The sequence below is a fragment of the Mobula birostris genome, chromosome 13, assembly GCF_030028105.1.
Source record: "Mobula birostris isolate sMobBir1 chromosome 13, sMobBir1.hap1, whole genome shotgun sequence".
Lineage (NCBI taxonomy): Eukaryota > Metazoa > Chordata > Chondrichthyes > Myliobatiformes > Myliobatidae > Mobula > Mobula birostris.
Genome location: NC_092382.1, coordinates 66,391,698 through 66,416,032, shown reverse-complemented (window position 1 = coordinate 66,416,032; position 24,335 = coordinate 66,391,698). Strand labels below are relative to the sequence as shown.

The 24,335-nt window shown below is 45.5% G+C and overlaps 1 protein-coding gene across 2 annotated transcripts; it reads right to left on the bottom strand.

The window, feature by feature from the left end:
* Nucleotides 1-13,486: 13,486 nt before the first annotated feature.
* On the bottom strand, nucleotides 13,487-24,195 carry LOC140207665 (uncharacterized). Of its 2 annotated transcripts, none has more exons than XM_072276222.1 (2): nucleotides 24,174-24,195; nucleotides 13,487-14,885 (listed from the first exon to the last, which is right to left on the bottom strand). In XM_072276222.1, the coding sequence occupies exon 2, from the start codon at nucleotides 14,480-14,482 to the stop codon at nucleotides 13,568-13,570; it is 915 nt and encodes a 304-aa protein (XP_072132323.1). In that variant the 5' UTR covers nucleotides 14,483-14,885; nucleotides 24,174-24,195; the 3' UTR covers nucleotides 13,487-13,567. The 2 variants fall into 2 exon arrangements, with proteins under 2 accessions (XP_072132323.1, XP_072132322.1); XM_072276221.1 differs by lacking the exon at nucleotides 24,174-24,195 and adding an exon at nucleotides 19,729-19,754.
* Between the last annotated feature and the right edge of the window lie 140 nt (nucleotides 24,196-24,335).

Sequence of the window (24,335 nt, the reverse complement as noted above, 5' to 3'; positions counted from 1 at the left end):
TCACTGGGTAAAAAAATGCACAGTACAAGATTTATGTGCACATTGGTCATTACAAATTAGAGAGGACATTGGTGGGAAGGTGGGGCGACCTTCAGTGTCCCTGATGCCCTCAGCTACAAGATGTGCATCCAGCTGCAGCTTGTAACCCTGCACTTTAAGGAGTTGGAACTTGAAATGGACGAATTCCAGATCATCTGGCAGTCAGAGGGGGTTATAGATATGACATGAAGAGAGGTGAGTTACACACAGGAAACTGGGTGAGAGTCAGGAAGGGGAATAAGTTTAAATAGCCATCGCAGAGTACTCTTGTTGCTATCCCACACAACAGCAGGTGGACCACTTTAGAAACTGTTGGGGGGATTATCTGGCAGAGGAACGTCAGAGGCATGATAGGGGATTCGTTAGTTAGGGGAACAGAACAAGAGGGGACTAATATCCCAGTGGTAAGGCTTGCTAGTGCTCGCGTGGGGGGAGGGGGTGATGTGGTTAAAATAAGTTGTAGGAGGAATGGGAGCCAGAATGACAGAACAGATAGTGGAGAGGGTGAATTGAATTGAATTGAATTGACTTTATTCCATACATCCTTCATATACATGAGGTGCAGAAATCTTAACGTTACGTCTCCCTCTAAATGTGCAATGTGTAATTTATAATAACTTATAATAAATAGTTTGTACATAGGACAGTCAATTGTATCAGCATGAATTAATCAGTCTGATGGCCTGGTGGAAGATGATGTCCCGGAGCCTGTTGCTCCTTTTGCTGTGGTACCGTTTCCTGGATGGTAGCAGCAGGAACAGTTTTTGGTTGTGGTGAATTGTGTCCCCAATATCCTTTGGGGCCTTTTTACATACTTGTCTCTGTAAATGTCCTGAATAGTGGAAAGTTCACATCTACAGATGTGCTGGGCTGTCCGCACCGCTCTCTGCAGGTTCCTCCAATTAAGGGAAATACAGTTCCCATACCAGGCAGTGATGCAGCCAGTCAGGATGTTCTCAATTGTGTCCCTGCAGGAAGTTCAGGATTTGGGGCCCCATCCCAAACTTCTTCAACCGTCTGAGGGGAAAGAGGTGCTTTTTTCACAACACAGCCGGTACGTACAGACAATGTGAGATCCTTGGTGATGTTTATGCCAAGGAACTTAAAGCTGTTCACCCTCTCAACCCCAGATCCCTTGATGTCAATAGGGGTTAGCCTGTCTCCATTTCTCCTGTTGTCCACAATCAGCTCCTTTGTTCTTGTGACAATGAGGGAGAGTTTGTTTTCTTGACACCAGTCAGATGTTGTTCAGACCTCAGATAGAGTCAGCAATCAAATGGTTGAGCATAGTGCGATGAATGTGTTGAGATTCTAAATTGGAGAAAGGTCAATTTTGATGGTATCAAAGGATCTGACAAGTGTGGTTTGGGACAGGCTGTTTTTCGGCAAAAGAGTACTTGGTATTTGGGAGGACTTCAGAAGTGAAAGTTTGAGGGTGTAGAGTTTGTGTGGTCCTGCCAAATTAAAAATTGAAAGTTAACTGGCGCAGGGAACCTTGGTTTTCAAGAGATATTGATGCCCTGGATATTTTGTTCCTCTAAATGCCTCAGGCTGTTTGTCAATGCTGAAAAACATTTAAGCTGTCTAATGCAACTACCTGCACCGGGACCATCACCCTCCATACCCCCACCATCCAGGTACCTATCAAACTTCTTTTAAATGGTGAAACCGAGCTCGTATTCACCACTTGTGCTGGCATCTCATTCCACACTCTCTTGACCATTTCAGTAAAGAGCTTTTCCAAATGTTCCCCTTAAATTTCCACCTTCCCCATTTACCAATGAACTTGGTTGTCATCTCACCCAACCTCAGTGGAAAGAGCTGCTTGCATTAACCCTATCTATACCCTCATAATTTTGTATACTGCTAACAAATCTTCAATGTATAATTTCCTTTTTTATGTTTAGAGCCTTTTTTAGGTGTATAAGATGATGAGGGGCATTGTTCGTGTGGATAGCCAGAGGTTTTATTCCCAGGGCTGAAATTGCTAATACGAGGGGTATAGTTTTAAGGTGCTTGGAAATAGATACCGAGGGGATGTCAGGGGTAAGTTTTTTCACACAGAGAGTGGTGGGTGCGTGGACTGCACTGCCGGCTAATTTGCATTTGATTGTTTCAGTTACTGTGGGGCCAGGCACCCATGCAGCCAGCAGGAACATGGAATAATACCAATGGAGAGAGTCAAGGTGAGCCAGGACACAGGTTGGAGATGGCAGAAATGCCCCATTCTTATACAGACAGGAAGAGCATCAGAGAATTTGATGGTCATTCCAGATACCAGTTCTGTGCCCACTCAGAAGATGATTTCTCTCTCCAACTTAGGTTGAACTTCACTGTAACAGTGTGATGTCAGATCACACCTTGACAACTCAAGTGATCTCATCTGAAATGTTGTCCAACACCCATTGATGGATTTTGTAAATCTTTTTACAGGTTAAAAGTGACAAGGAATTTGTCTACGGGAATCTCGAACACAACACACAAGTTTTGCTGTCTCTGTCCAGACATTTAAGAAGTGGACCAAGGGATTCACTCGATCATCTGACCTACTGACTTGCCCATAATTTTACACAGGGGAGAGGCTATTCATCTGTTCAAACATTGGGAATGGACTCACTCGGTCATCTCAACTGAAGGTACATCGGCAGTTCACATAGGGCAAGGCCATTAATCTGTTCTGTGGGTGAGAAGGGATTCAGTCGGTCTTCCCACCTGTGGACACACCAGTCAGTTCACATTGGGCAGAGGTTGGTTATCTGCTGAATTTGTGGTGAAGGATTCACTCGGTCATCTGGCCTCATGGCTCACCAGCGAGATCACACTGCAGAGAGGCCGTTCACCTGCTCATACTGTGGGAAGGGATTCACTCAGTCATTTAATCTGCAGGTACATCAGAGAGTTCACACTGGAGAGAAGCCATTCACCTGCTCGGACTGTGGGAAGGGATTCGCTTGCTCATCCCAACTGAAGGTGCATCAGTCAGTTTACACTGGGGAGAGGCCGTTCACCTGCTCAGACTGTGGGAAGGGATTCACTTTGTCATCTCGATTACTGAGACACCAGTCAGTTCACATCGGAGAGTGGCCATTCACCTGCTCAGTCTGTGGGAAGGGATTCACTTTCTCACCTCACCTACTGAGACACCAGTCAGTTCACACCGGAGAGTGGCCATTCACCTGCTCAGATTGTGGGAAGGGATTCACTGAATCATCTCAACATAAGGTACATCAGAGAGCTCACACAGGGGAGAGGCCATTTACCTGCTCAGTCTGTGGGAAGGGATTCATTAGGTCATCTATTCCGAAGGTACATCAGCGAGTTCACACTGGAGAGAGGCCATTCACCTGCTCAGACTGTGGAAAGGAATTCACTTTGTCATCACAACTGAAGGTACATGAGCGAGTTCACACAGGGGAGAGGCCATTCACCTGCTCAGTCTGTGGGAAGGGATTCATTAGGTCATCCAATCTGGAGGTACATCAGTGAGTTCACACTGGGGAGAGGCCATTCACTTGCTCAGACTGTGGGAAGGGATTCACACGGTTTGCTATCTTACAAGCACACCAGTCAGTTCACACTGGGGAGAGGCCGTTCACTTGCTCAGACTGTGGGAAGGGATTCACTTTGTCATCTCAACTGAAGGTACATCAGCGAGTTCACACTGGGGAGAGCCCATTCACCTGCTCAGACTGTGGGAAGGGATTCACTCAGTCATCTCAACTACAGAGACACCAGCGAGTTCACACTAGGTAGAGGCCAATCTCCTGTTTAGACTCTGGGAAGAGATGCTCTCAGCCAAACCAACCAAATGTGCATCATTGTTCACACTGAGGGGAGGCTGTACACCTGCTGTGAATGTGGGAAAGGATTCATTCAGTTATCTAACCTTCAGCTGGCAGCTTAATATAGGGGGAAATAGCCGCCCAGCCCGGCCAAGCTTAAAAAATCTTGTTTGGGTGGATGCTGCATGATGTGTCCCCTGTTACAAATCAGTACTCCGAAATAACAAATGGTGCACAATATGTGATTAAACGATTCAGCTTTATAATTCTTTCTTTGACTACAGGGTTAGTGAAGTAAACAAAAAAAAAAGAAGGGCCCACTCTCTCCATTCGTGTCTTCTCATCTCTCCCTGGCAAAATACCATGAAAATCTCTCTTCCAGACTCACAAGAAAGAACAACATTTCTGTCATTGGATAGTGCCACATTCCAAAACCCTGTTATCTCTAGTCGTAACCTAAACATTGCTGCTACAGAAAAACCATTACCTCAGAAGTGAAACATTACAGAGAGGCCATTACATTAGCAGTGAAACCTTGCAACGTGTTACACTTGTGACACACTACTGGGTTCACACCGGGGAGAAAGTTTCAATAAGCTGCATGCTGGATATTTGTCCATCACCTTTGCTGAAAACAATTTTGAGAGTGACTGTCGGTGCTGAACTCTGCAATTATTGCTGCTGCTCACCACACCCAGTTCTGCACCCTGGTCACTGGGCATGGGAGGAGTTTCTTCTGCTGCACATTCACCTTTAATAGGACTGGAGTTTAATATTCTGGATCTGAGACAAATAAATCAGTTCTATTTTGAACTCTGTCTCCAGTACTTAGTGAATTTATAACACACCTAGTGTACAGTAGAGAGTCAACTCAGGCCGGCTGGACCCTACCAGTGATTCTGTTCCATGATAGTCCTTTTAAATCCTCCCCTGTTGTTCATCTCTTGCTCCCCCTGTGCTGATGGGTTCCAAACAGTCACCACTCTGTGGGTGAAGAGGTTTCCCTTGAATTCTCTGCAAATTGAAGAAGTCGAGCTGACTGCAGTTCTGTCTGAGATGTTCTTCACCTCTGAAATCTCTGGGCTGAGGAAGAATGACATTGGGAGTTAACCTCCTTATTCAGGGCTCATTTCCACATTATGGGTCATTTTCCCTGCTTCTAAAGGATTGCTTGCAAACACAACTCCTGACCTCCAAAGACTGAAATCAGAATGGGAAACCATCAGTTGGATGTTTAATGAAGCAGGGGCAGAAACCAGAGGCGGGTCTGCACAGGGCAGAGTTTGGGGCTCTGGATCAATGTCAGGGTAAGAATGTATGATGAGGAGAAGGGAATCAGCAGCCAGGCGTGGCAACGAATGACAGAGTAGCAACATTTAGAAGCTAATTGGCAAAGAAAATAATTTGTCTGATGACACAAACAATGCCTGTTGTGAGGTGATGCACTGGTCGAGGAACATGTATGTGTTGGGATGATTTTATCTATTGAGGGAGTTGTTCCAGTAATAATATATCTGGATGGTTATTTTAGATTATCCTATCTGTAATAATGTATTGATTATCATGTAAATTGTGAGATACTGTCCCTATCTGGATCAGGCCTGAATTTATAGTGCCTTAATGAAGTTACGGTTGTCACTCATAAGTTTGTGTGTTAAAGCAAGATTTTGGTGAAATATATTTGCCACTTGATTGTACCTGCATAAGTAATCAGATTGAGTTAAACTGCTGCAGGATCCTGGAATGTGTTGGATAGTGTCTGGTTTCTCTTGGCATTTTCGGTATTTATTGCCTTGTTTGTTTGTATTTCATGTATTTTCGATTTTTTTTTCATATTGTTGACCACCTTGTCCTATATTTCTGCAAGGAACCCCTCTGTTTCTGGGAAGAGGTCTCCAACTCTCAGTCAGGTGCTCGATGCTTCCTTGTCAACATCTTGTCTGCTCAGGTCATTGGGATGTCTCCCATGGAGGGTCGTACTCATTCCACTGGTTAATGTTTTCTTCCATAGTGATGATTCATTTCTGAGTTAGCCTCTCATTTAAGTTTTCTGGTCTGTATTTCTTACCACGATTGCATATACACACATGGAGCAATGAATACTGTTCATTTTTGATGAAAATATATACTTAGAAGTTTTATCTGACTTGTGTGATTTTTTTTTTCATGTGTGTTATTCCCCTTCCTCCTCCTGTCCGAGGTAGTGTTAATCTAACTGAGTCTGAGTGTAAATAGTCTTTTCTAAAGCTGTCATTTCAGTTCTGTATCTTTGTTAATTTTACTGATTGAAATGGGACAAAGATATTTTTATATAAAAAAAAAGTCAATGTTGGTATTGATGAAAGTGTTTATTGTCTTTGCTGTATTTGTTAACTATTGAGCTCTGTTTGGCAGGTTTTTTAAGCCTTGAACTAAATTTTGACAAAGGTTCTCCCTATTTCGCACTACTTTCTATTTTCTTTGCTTGTTGATATTCCAGCTACGTGGGTGTCAAGAGTCCCGATGAAGGGTCTTGGCTGGAAATGTTGATTCCCATCCATAGATGCTGCCTGACATGCTGAGATCCTTCAGCACTTTGTGTGTAGTTCTCTAGATTTCTAGCATCTGCAGGTCCACTTGTTTCCCAGATACTTACATGCTTCTTGAAAGAACAAGCTGGTGGTGGGATGTGTGGCTGTGTTGGTAAAATAGTAAATAGAATCAGTAGAAAGAGTTGGCATAAGGTTGGAGTGTGTGGAATCTGTGGGTAGAATTAAGGAACAGCACATGTAAATAAAAAAAAAATCCCTGATGGGAATTGTACAGAGACCTCCAAACAGTAGTAAATATGTGGTCCACAAGTTACAATGGAAGTTAGAAAATGTGTGCCAAAAGGGCAATGTTACAATATTCATGGGGGATTGTCATGCAGGTGATTAGGAAAATTAGGATGGTGTTGGTCTCAAGAGGAGGAATTCCTAGAATGCCTACAAGATGCTTTTTTAGAGCAGTTCATGGTTGAGACCACTTGGGGATCAGTTATTCTGGACTGGGTGTTGTAATGAACCGGAATTAATTAGGTCACTTAAGTTCAAAGAAACCTTAGGGGCAAGTGATCTTAATACGATCAAATTCACCCTGACATTAGAGAAGGAGAAGCTAAAGTCAGATGTGAAATAAAGAGAATTAGAGAGGCATGAAAGAAAAATTGGTCAAAATTGATTTGAAAAGAACATGGGCAAGGATGAAAACAGAGCAGCAATGGCAGTAATTTCTGGCAGCAATTCGGAAGGCACAGGATATATACAGTGGCGTGCAAAAGTTTGGGCACCCCTGGTCAAAATTTCTGTTACTGTGAATAGCTAAGTGAGTAAAAGATGACCTGATTTCCAAAAGGCATGAAGTTAAATATGACACATTTCTTTAATATCTTATGCAAGATTACTTTTTTATTTCCATCTTTTACAGTTTGAAAATAACAAAAAAGGAAAAGGGCCCGAAGCAAATGTTTGGGCACCCTGCATGGTCAGTACTTAGTAACACACCCTTTAGCAAATATCACAGCTTGTAAACGCTTTCTGTAGCCAGCTAAGAGTCTTTCAATTCTTGTTTGTGTAAATTTCTGGGTTCAGCCATTGGCAGCAAAGCAGTGACTGTGGAAATTACAAATCAGAATATTATTAGAGTCACAGAGCCCAGCTGCACTGAAACAGGCCCTTTGGCCCTTCTAGTCAATGCCGACACTGAACTTATCTCTAATGTGGGGGTGAGAGGGAGGACGGGGCAGACAGGGAGGCAATAAGGGGAGGGGGTGGTCGAGTGCGGAGAGGGAAACAGAGCAGAGAGTTTATACTTAATATCTTTCAGAAAAGGTACTTGTTTGAATTTACTTGCTGCAAACCTACTATCCATACCCTGTAGTTCTCAACCAAATTATTGATTTAGATGACAAGTAGCAATGTTCAAAGTTCAAAACGAATTTTATTATCAGAGTACATATGTCACCACATACAACCCTGAGGTCATTTATCCAACAGGAACACTTAGCAAATCTATAGAATAGTAACAGGATCAGTGAAAGATCAAGTAGAGCATAGAATTCAACAAACTGTGTAAATGCAAATAAAATTAAATATCAATGAATAATGATAGCAATGGGGTGTAACCCTGGGGAACATCACTAGGCACGGGCCTTGAGTCCAATAAACAGCCTCCCACCATCACTCTCTGCTTCCTACCATCAAGACAACTTTGCATCCAGTTAGCCAGCTCTCCCTGGATCCCATGTGATCTAACTTTCCACAGCAACTTACCATGCTGAACCTTGTCAAAGGCCTCACTGATGCCCATGTAGGCCACGATCCTGGGACAGAGGTGTCACTGATCAGAGGGCACAGATTTAAACAGAGGACGAAGAGGTTTAGAGGGATCTGAGGAAGTGATGTTTCACTCAGAGGGTAGCTGAAATCTGGAACACACTGCCCGAGGTGGTGGTGGAGACAGGTCCCTTCACAACATTACAAAGTGTCCTCTTTCCTCCATCTCCAGGGAAGCTGCATTTCCACACAAACTCCTCACTTGAGACGACTGTCTGTACCCGTGACACAGGAAATCGCATCACTGTCACTCTCCTGATACCATCCGGGACGGGAAGCGGTACCGCAACATAAAAGCCAGGACCAACAGGCTCCGGGACAGCTTCTTCCACCAGGCCGACAGACTGATGAACTCACACTGACTTGAGTGTACTCTATATTACATTGTCTGTTTTATTTATTATAAACTGTTATAAATTACTATGATTGCACGTTGCACATTTAGATGGAGACGTAATGTAAAGATTTTTACTCCTGATAGATGTAAGAAATAAAGTCAATTTAATTCAATTCCTGATTCCGTGTCTGACCTGCTCGCCTCCGGGTATCCTCCGTCAACAAGCTTCTTCCTCAGTCACCATCTGTCAGATTATAAAAAACAATTAAAACGATCTATCAGACAGCTACTGTACCCCTCCACCCCTGAACAGGTTCCCCTGTTAAAACTCTCTGCTCAGCCCCTTCCCTATTCCCTTTCCCTTTCAGACTCCCGATGTGCCAGCAGATCCGAATTCACCGTGTGGACATTTCTACCCCACAGGAGGCTGTACAAACCCGTGTCCTTCTCTGATGCACAGCTCAGTGACCCCAATCCCTGTCTGCACTCGCAGCCCATGACGGTGACAGCTGTCCTAGACTCTGTAACTCACAATCTTGTAACACAGAATCTTGTTCACAGCAAGTTTAGACAGTCATTAATATGAAGAGAGAATTGTTGTTTCCTGAAAGGACAGGCGAGCGAAGCTGTCTGATCCAATTCACCAGATGGTCCGGTGTTTACAAGTTAATGTGTCCCGGGACCCACTCATAACCCCGACCCACACAGACAGACAGACAGACAGACAGACTGTCCCTTCGCCCCAAACCCCCTGCAGAACCACAAGGAATTGATCCACGGCCCGGGCTCGGTCGCAAAGTGAAAACCGGGGCTGAGGAGAGCCCGGAGACAAACACCCCGCTGCCCACTCCACCAACAACACGGCACAGCTGGACACATCTCACAACACCGGATCCGGTCCCGATGAAACCCGAATTTAATTTTGTTGTTCCAGATCGGACCCAACAAAAGGTGTTTTAAAACTGAAGCGCTCCCCCCTCACGTGACGTCACACAACAGCCCCTCCCACGCGCCTGACGTCACCCATGGTCTCCCCGTATCTGCATCTGCTTTCACGAGCACGGTGCCTTACGTCACACACGCGCTGCTGCGCTCGAGCTTTTACGGTTTAACGGCTGAGCTACTGAGAACGAGCCACGCCCCCCCCCCGCCCCCGAACAGTCAACAGAGGAATTGAACTGATTGCAGAGCTGCGCTATTCCCATTGGTGCGAAGCGATGTCAATCACTGGTTACACCCAGTAGTGGAGCCGGACCAGCCGAGAGGGCGTTACCCCGTCCCCTGGTACAGCGCGAACTGTCCGTTAAAGCGGAACAAAATCCCAAAGTAAATGTCCGCTTTCTGATTTATTTCCATTTCCCTCCGAGGGAAGTTGGGGCGTTTGTGAAGCGTCTCCTGCGGCCGGAGTCTGATGTATCGCTGAGAGGTAGGAGGAGACCGCTCGGCCCGTCGGTTTGATGCCGGTTCCCCGGGGAGGGAGAGGATGAAGACGGTGAGAGAGGGGGCGGACAGGATGTTTGTCCCGGTGGGGACAGGAGGGGCTCATCTGTGGAAATGTCTGAGCCCACGGTGGTGGCGATTCACCACATTGGGGGGCAAACACCGGCAGACTGTTGCCCTGCAAGCGGGGCCAATGGTCCGGGCAAAGTGACAATTATTTGTGTTTTGTTGAGATTGTACCGGGAATATGGTGTAAAATCCCGCTCCCCACACTAACACGGGTTATACAGACCAAAGAACAAACTGCCGGAGGAACTCAGTGGGTCGGGCAGCATCTGTGGAGGGAAATGGACCGTCAACATTTCGGGCCGAGACCCTCCCTCTGGACTGAGAGTGGAGGGGAAATAGTCCGAGAAAAGAGGTGAGGGGTGGGGATGGGGCAAGAGCTGGGGAGTGAGAGGTGGGTCCAGGTGAGGGGGAGGTGGGAAGGTGGAAATAGTGACAGGGGTGGGAGGTGAGTGGTTGGGGCAACACGGGGCTGCACAAGATGGAAATTAATTCCATAGAGGGTTAACAAAGAGGTTAGAGAGTATTTGTTATAGAAAGTGCAATGAAGATTCACCAGACTGATCCCTGGAGTGGTGGGTCATCATATGAAGAAAGATCAAATGTGATAACCCTTTCATTTCGAGAATTGAGGACTGAGAGGTGAACACATTGAAATGCACAACATCATTACCAGTTGAACCAGGGATCCCAGTCTCTGAAAAAGGGGGTGGACTGTCCGGGACTGAGATGAGGGGAAATGTCTCCACTCCGAGGGTGGTGAATGTCTGTAAATCCCCACCACAGAGGATCCTCTTGGGATCCTGCACCTACCTGATTTTCCCAATATATCTGCATGACTATCTCTCATGACTATTGTAACGTTGCTGTTTTGGCATGCATTTTCTTTCTCCTGTTGTAATTTGTGGATAATATACCTCCTACTGTATGGGGATCTTCAGAAAACTCCCATCAGGGTCATTTCACCATTGCTGTTCCTTAGTTCTACCCACAATGACTCAACATCTTCCAACCGTATGTCACCTCTTTCTAATGATTTGATTTGATTTTTTCCCAACAGAGCCACAGCACCCTCTTTCCCTGCCTGCGTGTCCTTTCGATAAACATACCAGTATCTGGGACACGAGATATTGCAGATGCTGGATGTCTGGAGCGATACACACAAAGTGCTGGAGGAGCTCAGCAAGTCAGGCAGCATCTATGGATGAGAGTCAACGTTTTGGGCCAAGACCCTTCATCAGGACTCTTGACACCCAGCTATCTGGAATACCAAAAAACAATGACAATAGAAAAATAGAGCAAAAAGGAAAACTTCTAACAACGTTTGCTTCACGGCTTAAGAACATTTACCAAGCAGACATCCATGGTATAACAAATAGAACAGAGAAAATAGAAATCTACAGCACATTACAGGCTCTTTGTCCCACAATACTCTGCCTGCCATGTAACCTACTCTAGAAGCTGCCTAGAATTTTCCTACCGTAATGTCCTTTATTTTTCTAAGCTTCATGTACATGTCTAAGAGTCTCTTAAAAGATTGTATAGTATACACTACTACCCCCTTATCCTGCAGTGCATTCCATGCACCTACCATGCTCTTTGTGAAAAAATTACCTCTGACATCCCCTTTGTACCCATTTCCAAGCACCATAAAGTTATGCCCTCACGTGTTAACCATTTCAACTCTGGGAAAAATCCTCTGGTGTCCATGTGATTAATGTCTTATCCACAGGATCAATACTTACAACAAAGGCAATAAACACTTTCGCTGTACCCATATTATCGTATTCTTTAGGTAAATATCTTGGTCCCATTCCAATCTGGAAACTTTACAAAAAAACTGAAATGACAAATTTAGAAAAGACTATTTACACTCAAACACACTTAGATTAACACTACCGAGGACAGAAGGAGGAAGAGCTACCACCCAATGATCTGATATGCTTTCTAAAGTATATATTTTCATACAATATAAACAGGATTCAGCACACCATGCAGGTATATGCAATTCGGATAAGAAATACAGACCAGAAAACTTAAATGAGAGGCCAACTCAGAAAAATTATTCATCACTATGGCAAAAAGCTAACGAGTGGAATGAGGATGACACTCCATGGGAGACATCCCAATGATCTGAGCAGACTAGACGGTGACAAGGAAGCATTGTACGTCTGACTCAGAGTTGGAGACCTCTTCCCAGAAACAGGGGTTCCTTGGGGAACTACAGGACAAGGTGGTTAACATTTTAAAAACTCAAAAATGCATAAAAGACAAATAAACCAGGCAACAAATGCAGAAAATGCCAAGAGAAACCAGACACAATGCAATATATTCTGGGATCCTGCAGCAGTTTAACTCAATCTGATTAATTACTCAGGTACAATCAAGTGACAAATACCATTCACCAAAATCTTGCTTTAAAATACAAACTTCTGAAAGCCCTCTATCACTTCATAAAGAACCAATAAATTCAAGTCAGATCCAGTTTTGGAGTCAAAATCTTACAAATTATATGATAATCAATACATTATTTCAGATAGGACAAACCATAATAACCATCCGGATATAACATTACAGGATAAACAAGCAGGAACAACTCTCTCAATAGATAAAACCATTCCCAACACACACATGTTCCTCGACCAGTGGAGCACCTCACCACAGGCATTGTTTGTGTCATCAGTCAGACAACCAAATTATTTTCTCTGTCAGTCAGCTTCCAAAAGTTGTTACTCTGTCATTCGATGTCACGCCCCTCATCATACATTCCCTTCTCCTCATCATACGTTCTTACCCTGACCATCGTCCAGATCTCCAAACTCTGCCCTGTGCAGACCCGCCTCTGGTTTCTGACCCTGCACCATTGAACATCTAACTAATGGTTTCCCATTCTGCTTTCAGTCTTTAGAGGACAGTGGTGTTTTCTAACAAGCCTTTAGAAGCAGGGAAAATGACACATAATGTGGAAATGAGCTGTCAATAAGGTTAACTACCAATGTCATTCTTCCTCAGCCGAGAGATTAGAGGGCCAAAGAACATCTCAGACAGAACCGCAGCTTGATTTTGTCAGTCTGCAGAAAATTCAAGGGAATCCTCTTCACCCACAGAGTGGTGACTGTTTGGAACCCATCACCACAGGGAGAGCGAGAGATGAACAACAGGGGTGGATTTTAAAAGACTGTCGTGGAACAGAATCACTGGCTGGGTCCAGCCGGCCTGAGTCGACTCTCTACTGTACACTAGGTATGTTATAAATTCACCAAGTACCGGAGATAAGAGTTTAAAATAGAACTGATTTATTTGTCTCAGATCCAGAATATTAAACTCCAGCCCCATTAAAGGTGAATATGCAGCAGAAGAAACTCCTCCCATGCCCAGTGACCAGGGTGCAGAACTGGGTGTGGTGAGCAGCAGCAATAATTGCAGAGTTCAGCACCGACAGTCACTCTCAAAATTGCATTCAGCAACGGTGATGGATAAATATCCAGCATGCAGCTTATTGAAACTTTCTGCCCAGTGTGAACCCGGTAGTGTGTCACAAGGTTAGATTACTGAGTGAATCCCTTCCCACATTCACAGCAGGTGAATGGCCTCTCCCCAATGTGAACTCGCTGGTGTTTCAGTAGGCTAGCTGCCTGAATGAATCCCTTCCCACAGATTGGGCAGGTGAACGGCTTCTCCCCAGTGTGAATTCGCTGGTGCATCTGAAGGTTGGATGATTGAGTGAAGGTCTTCCCACAGTCTGAGCAAGTGAACGGCCTCTCTCCAGTGTGAACTCGCTGATGTACCTTCAGTTGAGATGAGCAAGTGAATCCCTTCCCACATTCTGAGCAGGTGAATGGCCTCTCCCCATTGTGAACTCGCTGGTGTGCCAGCAGATCAGATGACCGAGTGAATCCCTTCCCACGTTCTGAGCGGGTGAACAGCTTCTCCCCAGTGTGAACTCGCTGGTGTCTCAGTAGGCTAGTTGTCTGAGTGAATCCCTTCCCACAGTCAGAGCAGGTGAACGGCCTCTCCCCTGTGTGAACTGACCAGTGTCGCTGTAGGTGGGATGACTGGGTGAATGTCTTTCCACAGACTGAGCAGGTGAACGGCCTCTCCCTGGTGTGAACTGACTGGTGTCTCTGCAGGTGAGATAGTAAAGTGAATCCTTTTCCACAGTCTGGGCAGGTGAACGGCTTCTCCCCTATGTGAAATTGGTGGTGTCTATGAAGGTCAGCTGGTCGATGGAATCCCTTCCCACAGACAGAGCAGGTGAATGGCCTGTCCCCAGTGTGAAATCGCTGGTGTATTAGTAGGCTGGATGATAGAGTGAATCCCTTTCCACAATCTGAGCAGGTGAACGGCCTCTCTCCGGTGTGAACTCGCTGATGTACCTTCAGTTGAGATGATTTAATGAATCCCTTCCCACAGTCCGAGCAGGTGAACTGCTGCTCCCTGGTATGAACTCGCTGGGGAGCCATTAGGCCAAATGACCGAGTGAATCCTTACCCACAAATTCAGCAGATGACCAGCCTCTGCCTTGTGTGAACTGACTGGTGTGTCCACAGGTGGGATGATCGACTGAATCACTTCTCACACACAGAACAGATTGGCCTTGTCCAATGTGAACTACCTGATGTACCTTAAGTTGAAATGACCGAGTGAATCCACCCCTACAGTCTGAGCAGCTGAACAGCCTCTCCCCTGTGTAAAATGACAGACTTGCCAGTCGGTCAGATGATCGAGTCAATCCCTCCCACAGTCTGAGCAGGAAGGATGATCGAGTGAATCCCTTGCTCCACTTCTTAAATATCTGGACAGGGACCGCAAAACTGGCGTGTTGTTCTCGAGATTCCCGTAGACAAATTCCTTGTCATTTTTAACCTGTAAAAACATTTACAAGATCTATCAGTGGGTGTAGGACAACATTTCTGGTGAGATCACTTGAGTTGTCAAGGTGTGAACTGACATCACACTGTTACAGTGAGGTTCAACACAAGTTGGAGAGAGAAATCTTCTAAATGGGCACAGTGCTGGTATCTGGAATGACCATCAAATTCTCTGACCCCCTTCCTGTCTCTATGAGAATGGGGTATTTCTGCCATCTCCAATCTGTGACCTGGCTCAGTTTGACTCTCTCCATTGGTATTATTCCCTGTTCCCACTGAGCTGCATGGGTTCCTGGCCCCACAGTAACTGAAACACTCTCACACAAATAGCTGGCAGTGTATTCCACGCACCCACCACTCTCTGTGTAAAAAACTTACCCCTGACATCCCCTCGGTATCTATTTCCAAGCACCTTAAAACTACACTACCTTGTCTTCGCCATTTCAGCCCTGGGAAAAAAAAACCTCTGGCTATCCACACGATCAATGCCCCTCATCATCTTATACACCTAACAAAAAGCTCTAAACATATACAATGAAATTATACATTGCTTTGAGGAGTTGTTAGAAGTACTGTATACAAAATTATGAGGGTACACATGGGGTAGATGCAAGCAGCTTTTTCCACTGCGGTTGGGTGGGATTACAACCAGAGGTCATGGGTAAATGGGGAAGGTGAAAATTTAACAGGAATATTTGGAAAAGCTCATTACTGAAATTGTCGTGAGAGTGTGGAATGAGATGCCAGCAGAGGTGGTGAACATGAGCTCGGTTTCACCATTTAAAAAAAAGTTTGGATGGGAGCCTGGATGGTAGGGGTATGGAGGGCAATGGTCCCAGTGCAGGTAGTTACATTAGACAGCCTAAATGTTTTTTCGGCATTGACTAGATGGGCCAAATAGCCTGTCTCTGTACTGAACTTCTCCATGTTTCTATGACAAAGAAGCTGGCCAAACTTGTTTGGAAGGGATACAGTAGGAGTGACAACGAAGCAGCAATGGCTGCAGTTTCTGGGAGCAATTTGGAAGCTGAGTGATCGATACATCCCAAAGAAGTGGAAGCATTGGAAAGTCAGGAGGACACAACCGTGTCTGAAATGAGAAGCCAAAGCCAACATAAAAGCCAAAGAGAGGGCAAATAATAGAGCAAAAACTACTGGAAAGCTTTTAGAAACCAACAGAAGATGACTAAAAAAAAAGTCAGATGATCTCAGAGCATGGAATCATGATATTGTAGTCATTAATGAATCTTGGTCGCACCCAACAGACTGAGGCATTTAGAGGAACAAAATATCCCGGGCCTCAATGTCTCTTGAAAACCCAGGTTCCCTGTACCAGTTACCTTCCAACTTTTATTTTGGCAGGCAGATAAAAAGGTGTCAGATCCTTTCTGATACCATTAATATTAATCTTTCTCCAATTTAGAATCTCAACCCATGATCCAGACCTCTCGTTTTCCGCATTTACTTTGAATCTCATGGCATAATAGAACATAGAATAGTACAGCACAGTACAGGCCCTTCGGCCCACAGTGTTGTGCCGACCCTCAAACCCTGCCTCCCATAAAAGCCCCCACCTTAGATTCCTCCATATACCTGTCTGGTAGTCTCTTAAACTTCACTAGTGTATCTGCCTCCACCACTGACTCAGGTATTGAGTTCCACTCACCAACCACTCTGTGAATAAAAAAACCTTCCTCTAATATCCCCTTTGAACTTCCCACCCCTTACTTTAAAGCCATGTCCTCTTATATTGAGCAGTGGTGCCCTGGGGAAGAGACACTGGCTGTCCAATCTATCTATTCCTCTTAATGTCTTGTATACCTCTATCATGTCTCCTCTCATTCTCCTTCTCTCCAGAGAGTAAAGCCCCAGCTCCCTTAATCTCTGATCATATTGCATACTCTCTAAACCAGGCAGCATCCTGGTAAATCTCCTCTGTACCTTTTCCAATGCTTCCACATCCTTCCTATAGTGAGGTGACCAGAACTGGACACAGTACTCCAAGTATGGCCTCACCAGAGTTTTATAGAGCCGCATCATTACACCATGACTCTTAAACTCTATCCATCGACTTATGAAAGCTAATACTCCATAAGCTTTCTTAACTACCCTATCTACCTGTGAAGCAACTTTCAGGGATCTGTGTAATTTCTGTCACCAGCCCTGGATCATTTTCCAACAGCTTATTGCCCACTTCTACATCAGGAATTCTATGTTCTGATTAAGGGCACATTTGATAAACTCTACCCCATCTAGTCCTTTTAAAGTATGTGAGTCCCAGTCAATGTATGGAAAGTTAAAATCACTTACTGAATCAAACTTTGTTTCTTGGCATGGTCTGCAATCTCTCTACAAGTTTGTTCCTCCAAATCCCTCAGACAGTTGGGTGCAACCAAGTTACAATAATGGCTACAATAACATAATTCCTTGTCCTGACCACAGTACAGCTTTCCTACAATGCTTCTTGCATTGCGATATACACAGCTCAGCACATTCATCGCACCATGCTCAACCTTTTGATTGCTGGCCCTACCTGAGGTCTGAACATCTGACTGGTGTCATGAAAACAAACTCTCCCTCATTGTCACAAAAACAAAGGAGCTGATTGTGGACGACAGGAGGAATGGAGACAGGCTAACCCCTATTGACATCAATGGATCTGGGGTTGAGAGGGTGAACAGCTTTAAGTTCCTTGGCATAAACATCACCGAGGATTTCACATGGTCTGTAAGCACCGGCTGTGTTGTGAAAAGAGCACAACAGCTCCTCTTTCACCTCAGATGGTTGAAGAAGTTTGGGATGGTGTCCCAAATCCTAAAAACTTTCTACAGGGACACAACTGAGAGCAACCTGACTGGCTGCATCGCTGCCTGGTATGGGAACTGTACTTCCCACAATCACAGGAACCTGCAGAGAGCGGTGCAGACAGCCCAGCGCATCTGTAGATGTGAACTTCCCACTATTCAGGACATGTGCAGTGACAGGAGTGTAGAAAAGGCCCAAAGGATATTAGGGACCTGAATCACCTCAATCACAAACTGTTCCTGCTGCTACCAGCCAAGAAACAGTACCACAGCAAAAGGACCAACAGGCTCCGGGACATCATCTTCCACCAGGCCATCAGACTGATTAATTCATGCTGATACAATTGCACTTCTCTGTTATATTGACTGTTCTATGTACAAACTATTTATAATAAATTACACATTGCACATTTAGACAGAGACGTAACGTAAAGATTTCTACTCCTCATGTATATGAAGGATGTATGTGATAAAGTCAATTCAATTCAATTCAATTCACTATCCACTATCTGTTCTGTCATTCTGGCTCCCATTCCCCCTACAACTTATTTTAACCACATCAACCACCCCCCACCCACACCAGCTCCAGCAAGCCTTACCACTAGGATATTAGTCCCCTCTTGTTCTGTTCCCCTAACGAACGAATCCCCTATCACCCCCTTGACTTTCCTCTGCCAGGTAATCTTCATCACCCCCCCCCCCACCAAGAGTTTCTAAAGTGGTCCACCTCTTGTTGTGTGAGATAGCAACAAGAGTACTCTGCAATGGCTATTTAACCTCATTTCCCTTCCTGACTCTCACCCAGTTTCCTGTGTCCTGCACCTTTGGTGTAACTCACCTCTCTTCATGTCATATCTATCACCCCCTCCAACTCCTGGATGATCCGGAATTCTCCATTTCAAGTTCCAACTCCTTAAAGTGCAGGGTTACAAGCTGCAGCTGGATGCATATCTTGTAGGTGAGGGCATCAGGGACACTGGATGTCTCCCCACCAATGTCCCCTCCAATTTGTAATAACCAGTGTGAACATAAAACTTGTATTGTGCATTTTTTTACCCAGTGACAAAAAGTGCATAGTGAATTTTATATAGGGAGGTATTCATATTAACAGCTAGCAAATAACTGTAGATAGGAACTTTAATCTCCTCTGGGTATGATCGAGTTCATCTGCACTCTCACACAACCTATGTAGCAGGCCGTAACGGGTAATGAAGGATTTTCTCAGCAGAGCTTTTGCACATTGTCCATATGTGGTTTGCTTGCTAAATTACACTTTAAAAAGTCAGATTTCAAAATATCACTGCAAAAACTGCAAATTCTCCAGCAACTTTTGCATCACCACAATACCACCAGTTTCTGTATTGTGCATAAATATTTCCCCTGAACCCTCCCCCAAATGACTGATGGTGGTAAACTCGTTGATGGTAATGCCAATGAATATAAAGGGAAGCGCAGTATTCTGTCTCATTGGAGTCTGGCACATTTGTGATGTGAAAGCTATTTCTTGCCCAGGGCAAAGGTGTTTGATATCATTATGTATACAGAGTGAATGGGTCAATACATGTCCTCACGGGTAGAAAGGTCCAGAACAAGAGGAGGTAGAACAAGCAACACACACAAAATGCTGGAAGAACTCAGCAGGCCAGGCAGCATCTATGGAAAAGTGTACTAATGCTGAATTCCGGCATTTTGTGTGTGTTGCTTGGATTTCCAGCATCTGCAGAATGTCCCTTGTTTGTGATTGGAGGTAGAACAAAGGTGATTTTCTCAACTGGTGATGCAAAAGATTTTGTTCCCTTTCTCCGAGTTCCTAATCATTGCATTTAGACAGCTGGAGCTCAGCTCTGTCTGAGAGATCCATCGGTTTCCATTCCCTCATCAGCCGGAATCTCCCCGGGATCCGTGCAGGGATCGTGGGGCTGAGAGACGGGGAAGAGAACAGGACTGTCCCGGGATCGCGGGGCACAGTTTCCGGGAGTCACAGCAATTGCCCCTCAGTCGGTAGTGAAAACGGGCGCACGGAGATACACTTACCGGCAGCGACATCCGAGGCCTTTTATGGACTACGCATGCGTGATATTCGGGACTTTCCGAAACCCTGACGCCTGCGCATTCGATCAGTGCTTCAGAGACGGCGAGAATTGTTACGCAGAGCTTTCTGGGTAATCACGGTGCCATTGAAAGTTTCCGCAAGCACCGGTTCAAGTACATACCTCAGTGTTTGTGTGTAGAAAACTGAGCACCTCTTTTAACGCAGAAAGCAGCTCTAATAAAACAATACACTTAATATCAGCAAACTTTCCTCGTGTTTAATGCCAAAGTAGAACGTTCTTACAAATGCAGATATAAAACACAAGAGATTCTGCTGTTGCTGGAAATGCAGACATATACACATAAAATGCTGGAGGAACTCTGCAGTTCAGGCAGCAACTAAGCAGAGGAGTACACAGCCAATGCATGCTGAAGGGGCTCGGCCTGAACGCTGTCCATTTATTCTTCTCCACATTGACTGCCTGATCTGTTGATTTCCACCAGTATTTCGCAGAAATTAAACACTTTTTTTTCGATCAATCAGTTTCCAAATGTTTCTGATCTTTCATTTTTAGCCGCATCCTGCTGTTCTGATTCCTCTTCTTCCTCCTTCTTGTAAATTCTAGTTCCCATCTCTTTCTGGAACCCCAAAGTCCTGACTCAGGCTGGTAACTCTTTGATTTCTGACTCCCCTCCATCGAAGATTCACTCGTTCGTCTGCTGTATGACTTTAGAGGCGCGTTGCAACAACCCAACTGTCTGAGGCACAGTCCTTTGAAATTAGTGAAAATGACACCAAAAGTTGAAAAGAGCAGGGAAGGAGGAGTTTAACCGCCTTAGTCCGGAGCCCTGAAGAACGTGAAAACCACAGTGAGCACATTGTCTTATTCCGTCTGGAGAGAATCATGCAGGAAATTGATACAGGTGTATAAGATAATGAGAGGCTTTGGTTGTGTGGATAGCCAGAGGCTTTTCCCAGGACTGATTTTCCTTCCTGGTGAGAAGTTGCTGGTGCTACAGCAGCTGGGATGGTTTAGTAAAACTCTTTGCTCACTCCGGACAGAAATGTGGCCTCTACGCCTCTACTTATTGTGAACTCACTGGAGCATCACAAGGTGGGTTAACTGAATGAGTCTCTTCGCACACACGGAGCAGGTGAACGGCCGCTTCCCAGCGCGAAGCTGTTGGTGTATCTGCGATGGCCGACTGAAGCCCTTCCAAAATGAGAGCCAGTGAATGACGTCACACTGCCAGTAACGTCATGGCAATGTATCCAATCAGATCACGGACATGGACACGTGATCGGGCTCTCTTTGTAGCGAGTGGGGTGCTGTCTTCTCCAGCATCTCCGCCTCTACAGTCAAGGATCGGCGGCATTCAAGCGCTGGTGAACTGACAGATACAGCGGAACTAACGTGCTGTTGTATTTGTGATTCCTATACACAAATCCTTTGACTTTTCTACACTGTTAAAAGTTTACAAAGCACGTCAGTGGGTGAAGTACAACATTTCAACTCAGAAAATTTCAGCCTCCATGGTTTCTTCTGATAAAAACAATTTCACAGTTCAAAACAATTTGGAGGAACCAGAAACACACACAAAAAATGCTGGTGGAACGCAGCAGGCCAGGCAGCATCTATAGGAAGAGGTACAGTCGACGTTTCGGGCCGAGACCCTTCGTCAGGACTAACTGAAAGAAGAGATAGTAAGATATTTAAAAGTGGGAGGGGGAGGGGGAGGGGGAGATCCGAAATGACAGGATAAGACAGGAGGGGAGGGGTGGATCAAAGATCTGGAAAGTTGATTGGCAAAAGGGATACGAGGCTGGAAAAGGGAGAGGATCATGGGAGGGGAAGCCTGGGGAGAGAGAAGGCGGGAGGGGAGCCCAGAGGGTGGAGAACGGGCAAGGAGTCATAGTGAGAGGGACAGAGGGAGAAAAAAGAGAGAGAAAAAATGGGGAAAATAACAAATATATTTTTAAAAATAAATAAGAGGTGGGGTGTGAAGGGGAAGAGGAGCATGAACGGAAGTTAAAGTGGTCAATATACATGCCATAGTGTTGGAGGCTCCCTAGACGGAATATAAAGTGTTGTTCCTGCAACCTGAGTATGGCTTCATCTTGACAGTAGAGGAGGGATAGACATATCAGAATGGGAATGGGACGTGGAATTAAAATGTGTGGCCACTGGAATAACAAGACTCTTCCCGGGCCTGCAGGATGTCTCAGTCGGTGTTGTAGGGACCGGTGCTTGGAGCCCAGTTGTTCCCAAACTGTGTCAACAGTTTGGCTGAGGGACTAAATCAATATTCCTCAGTCTGCTATTGACAAAAAAAAAGTAGATTTATATCCTGAAAATGCCACCAGCTATATATTAGATCCCGAGAGTTTCGGGAGTTTGGAAAAAATAAATAAGGGTGTCTGTGGGTTTTTGTTTCCCGGGGTTTGTTTCCACGCCCTGATATCGATGGAGTGAAGCCGGAGTTCAGAGCCGACACAAGCGGGGTCCGATACAGGTCAGACGGGGTAGGTTACGGGCGACACTCCGCTCTGGGACCATCAGCACCGAAGCATTTAGAGTAACGCCGCAGTAATTTGGAGCAGGTCTGGGAGAATATTAAATAAAACCAACATGGGAACTTTCTGATCCGATCCCCTGATAGAGTGTGAAGGAGCCGCGGCGAAGAATGGTTGCGGAATTTAAAATAAGCAAGCCGAGCCGGGCCAGTGTGGGCGGAAGCCGAGGAGGAGATCGATGCCTGCGAACGGGGGAAGTAAATCTGCAACGAGCTTTGGAAACTGTCCGTGGACAAAGTCGGAGACAGCGGGGCTGAGCGGTACCGGACAGTGTGAACAGATGTGACCAGATCGCGGGAATCACTGCCGCTGAGAAAGTTGCCGAGGCTTTCTCGGCTTTGCATATCAGTCAGAAACCTGATGGACAGAGATTTACACTGATTTTCCAAAGCGCTCCCGGCCTCCTTCCCAAACCCTGCTCTCCGTGCAGCGCCCCGGACCGGAACGTTTCTCCCGGCATCGGCACCTTTGAGGCGCCGGCGATCCCCGCCTTCCGCGTTTTAAACCGCCGGGAATCAGCTGCTCTCTATTTCCATCATCTCCCTGCCCCGGGACCCACGGAGCGGACAGACAGTAACTCGCTCGCTCTCTCTGTTGTTTCCCAGTGAATTTAGTGGCGATGGTGATCCTGTCCCGGGGAAAGTGCGGCCTCTCCACCCGCACCACTCGCTACCTGGTGGCCACGGCAGCGGCGGATCGACTGACCATCGTGTTTGTGGTGATATTGTGGCGGGTCGGTTATTATTACTTCCCCGAGACTTTCCTGCACATCACCCCCGTGTGCAGTGTGATCTCTGCCCTGGGAGAGGCAGCAACAGAAAGTTTTGTCTGGTTCACCGGCACTTCTACATTTGATCGGTTTGTTGCCATTTGTTGCCAGAAGTGGAAAATAAAATATTGCACCGGGAAAACTGCGGCTGTGGTTGTGATAACAACCGGCGTTCTGCTCTGATTTAATAATGTGCCCGAATTCTTTATATATCGTCCTGTGAGAGTGGTTGACAATACACCCTGGGACTGTATTGAAATACCGGGCTACTATACGGATCCCGGGTGGGTGGGATATAATCGGCTTTCTACCGTCCTAACGCCATTACTCCCGTTCGTGTTAATACTCCTGTTCAACGCTCTGACGGTCAAACACATTTTAGTGACTAGTCGTGTCCGTAAGGGGCTGAGGGGTCAGAGCAAAGCGGAGAACCGCAGTGACCCGGAGATGGGGAGTAGGAGGAGGTCTGTGATCTTACTTCTCACCATCTCCGGAAGCTTCATCATCCTGTGGTCGGTGAGTGTTGCTGAATTCCTTTATAACACCATCGCCGGACTGGATCAAAATAATTACAACGATTCTGAATACATGTTTCAACACACCGGAGACAGCTGGTGATATTAAGTTGCTGCACACACGCGTTTATTTATGGGGTAACTCAGTCCAAGTTCAGAGAGCAGTTCATCAGCGCAGCGAAATATCCGCTCACTTCAGTTATTCAACGAATTAACAAACAAAATATCTGAGCTCTTCTCGGCGGCGCTCGCAATGTTTTCGATCTTGACTCTGCAGAATCAATGATCATCGGAGAACGTGGCAGCGGGGAGAGTAAATCTGGTTTCGAGCCCGAAGGAACACAGCCCAGGAACAGATTCTCCGACACCCCGCGGCTCCACTCCTACCAATTATTAAGCTCATCCTACCTTTTATTTTCAGCTTTCCACCATATTCCCGCACTCGTCACCGCCAGACCCTTTTCGGTCTGAGAAAGCCAGACAGGTTCTGGGGACATTCAAGACCAAATCGGCAAAAATGCCGCTCATTTCCTACTTTAGTCTTTTGCATAAAAATTAAATTGGAAAAAAAAAGTTAACACAAACTTACAGTAAAGCTTGTACTCGTCTGTCGCATTAGACAAAAATGTTTGGAGGAAAGTTTAACACCACAGCACTCATTCCCAATTGCGCAAATTGTTACGGAAACCACCAATGTCTGCTCTGCTTCAAGGAAAATAATGACATCTCACTTCCTGATTTCTAATAAACG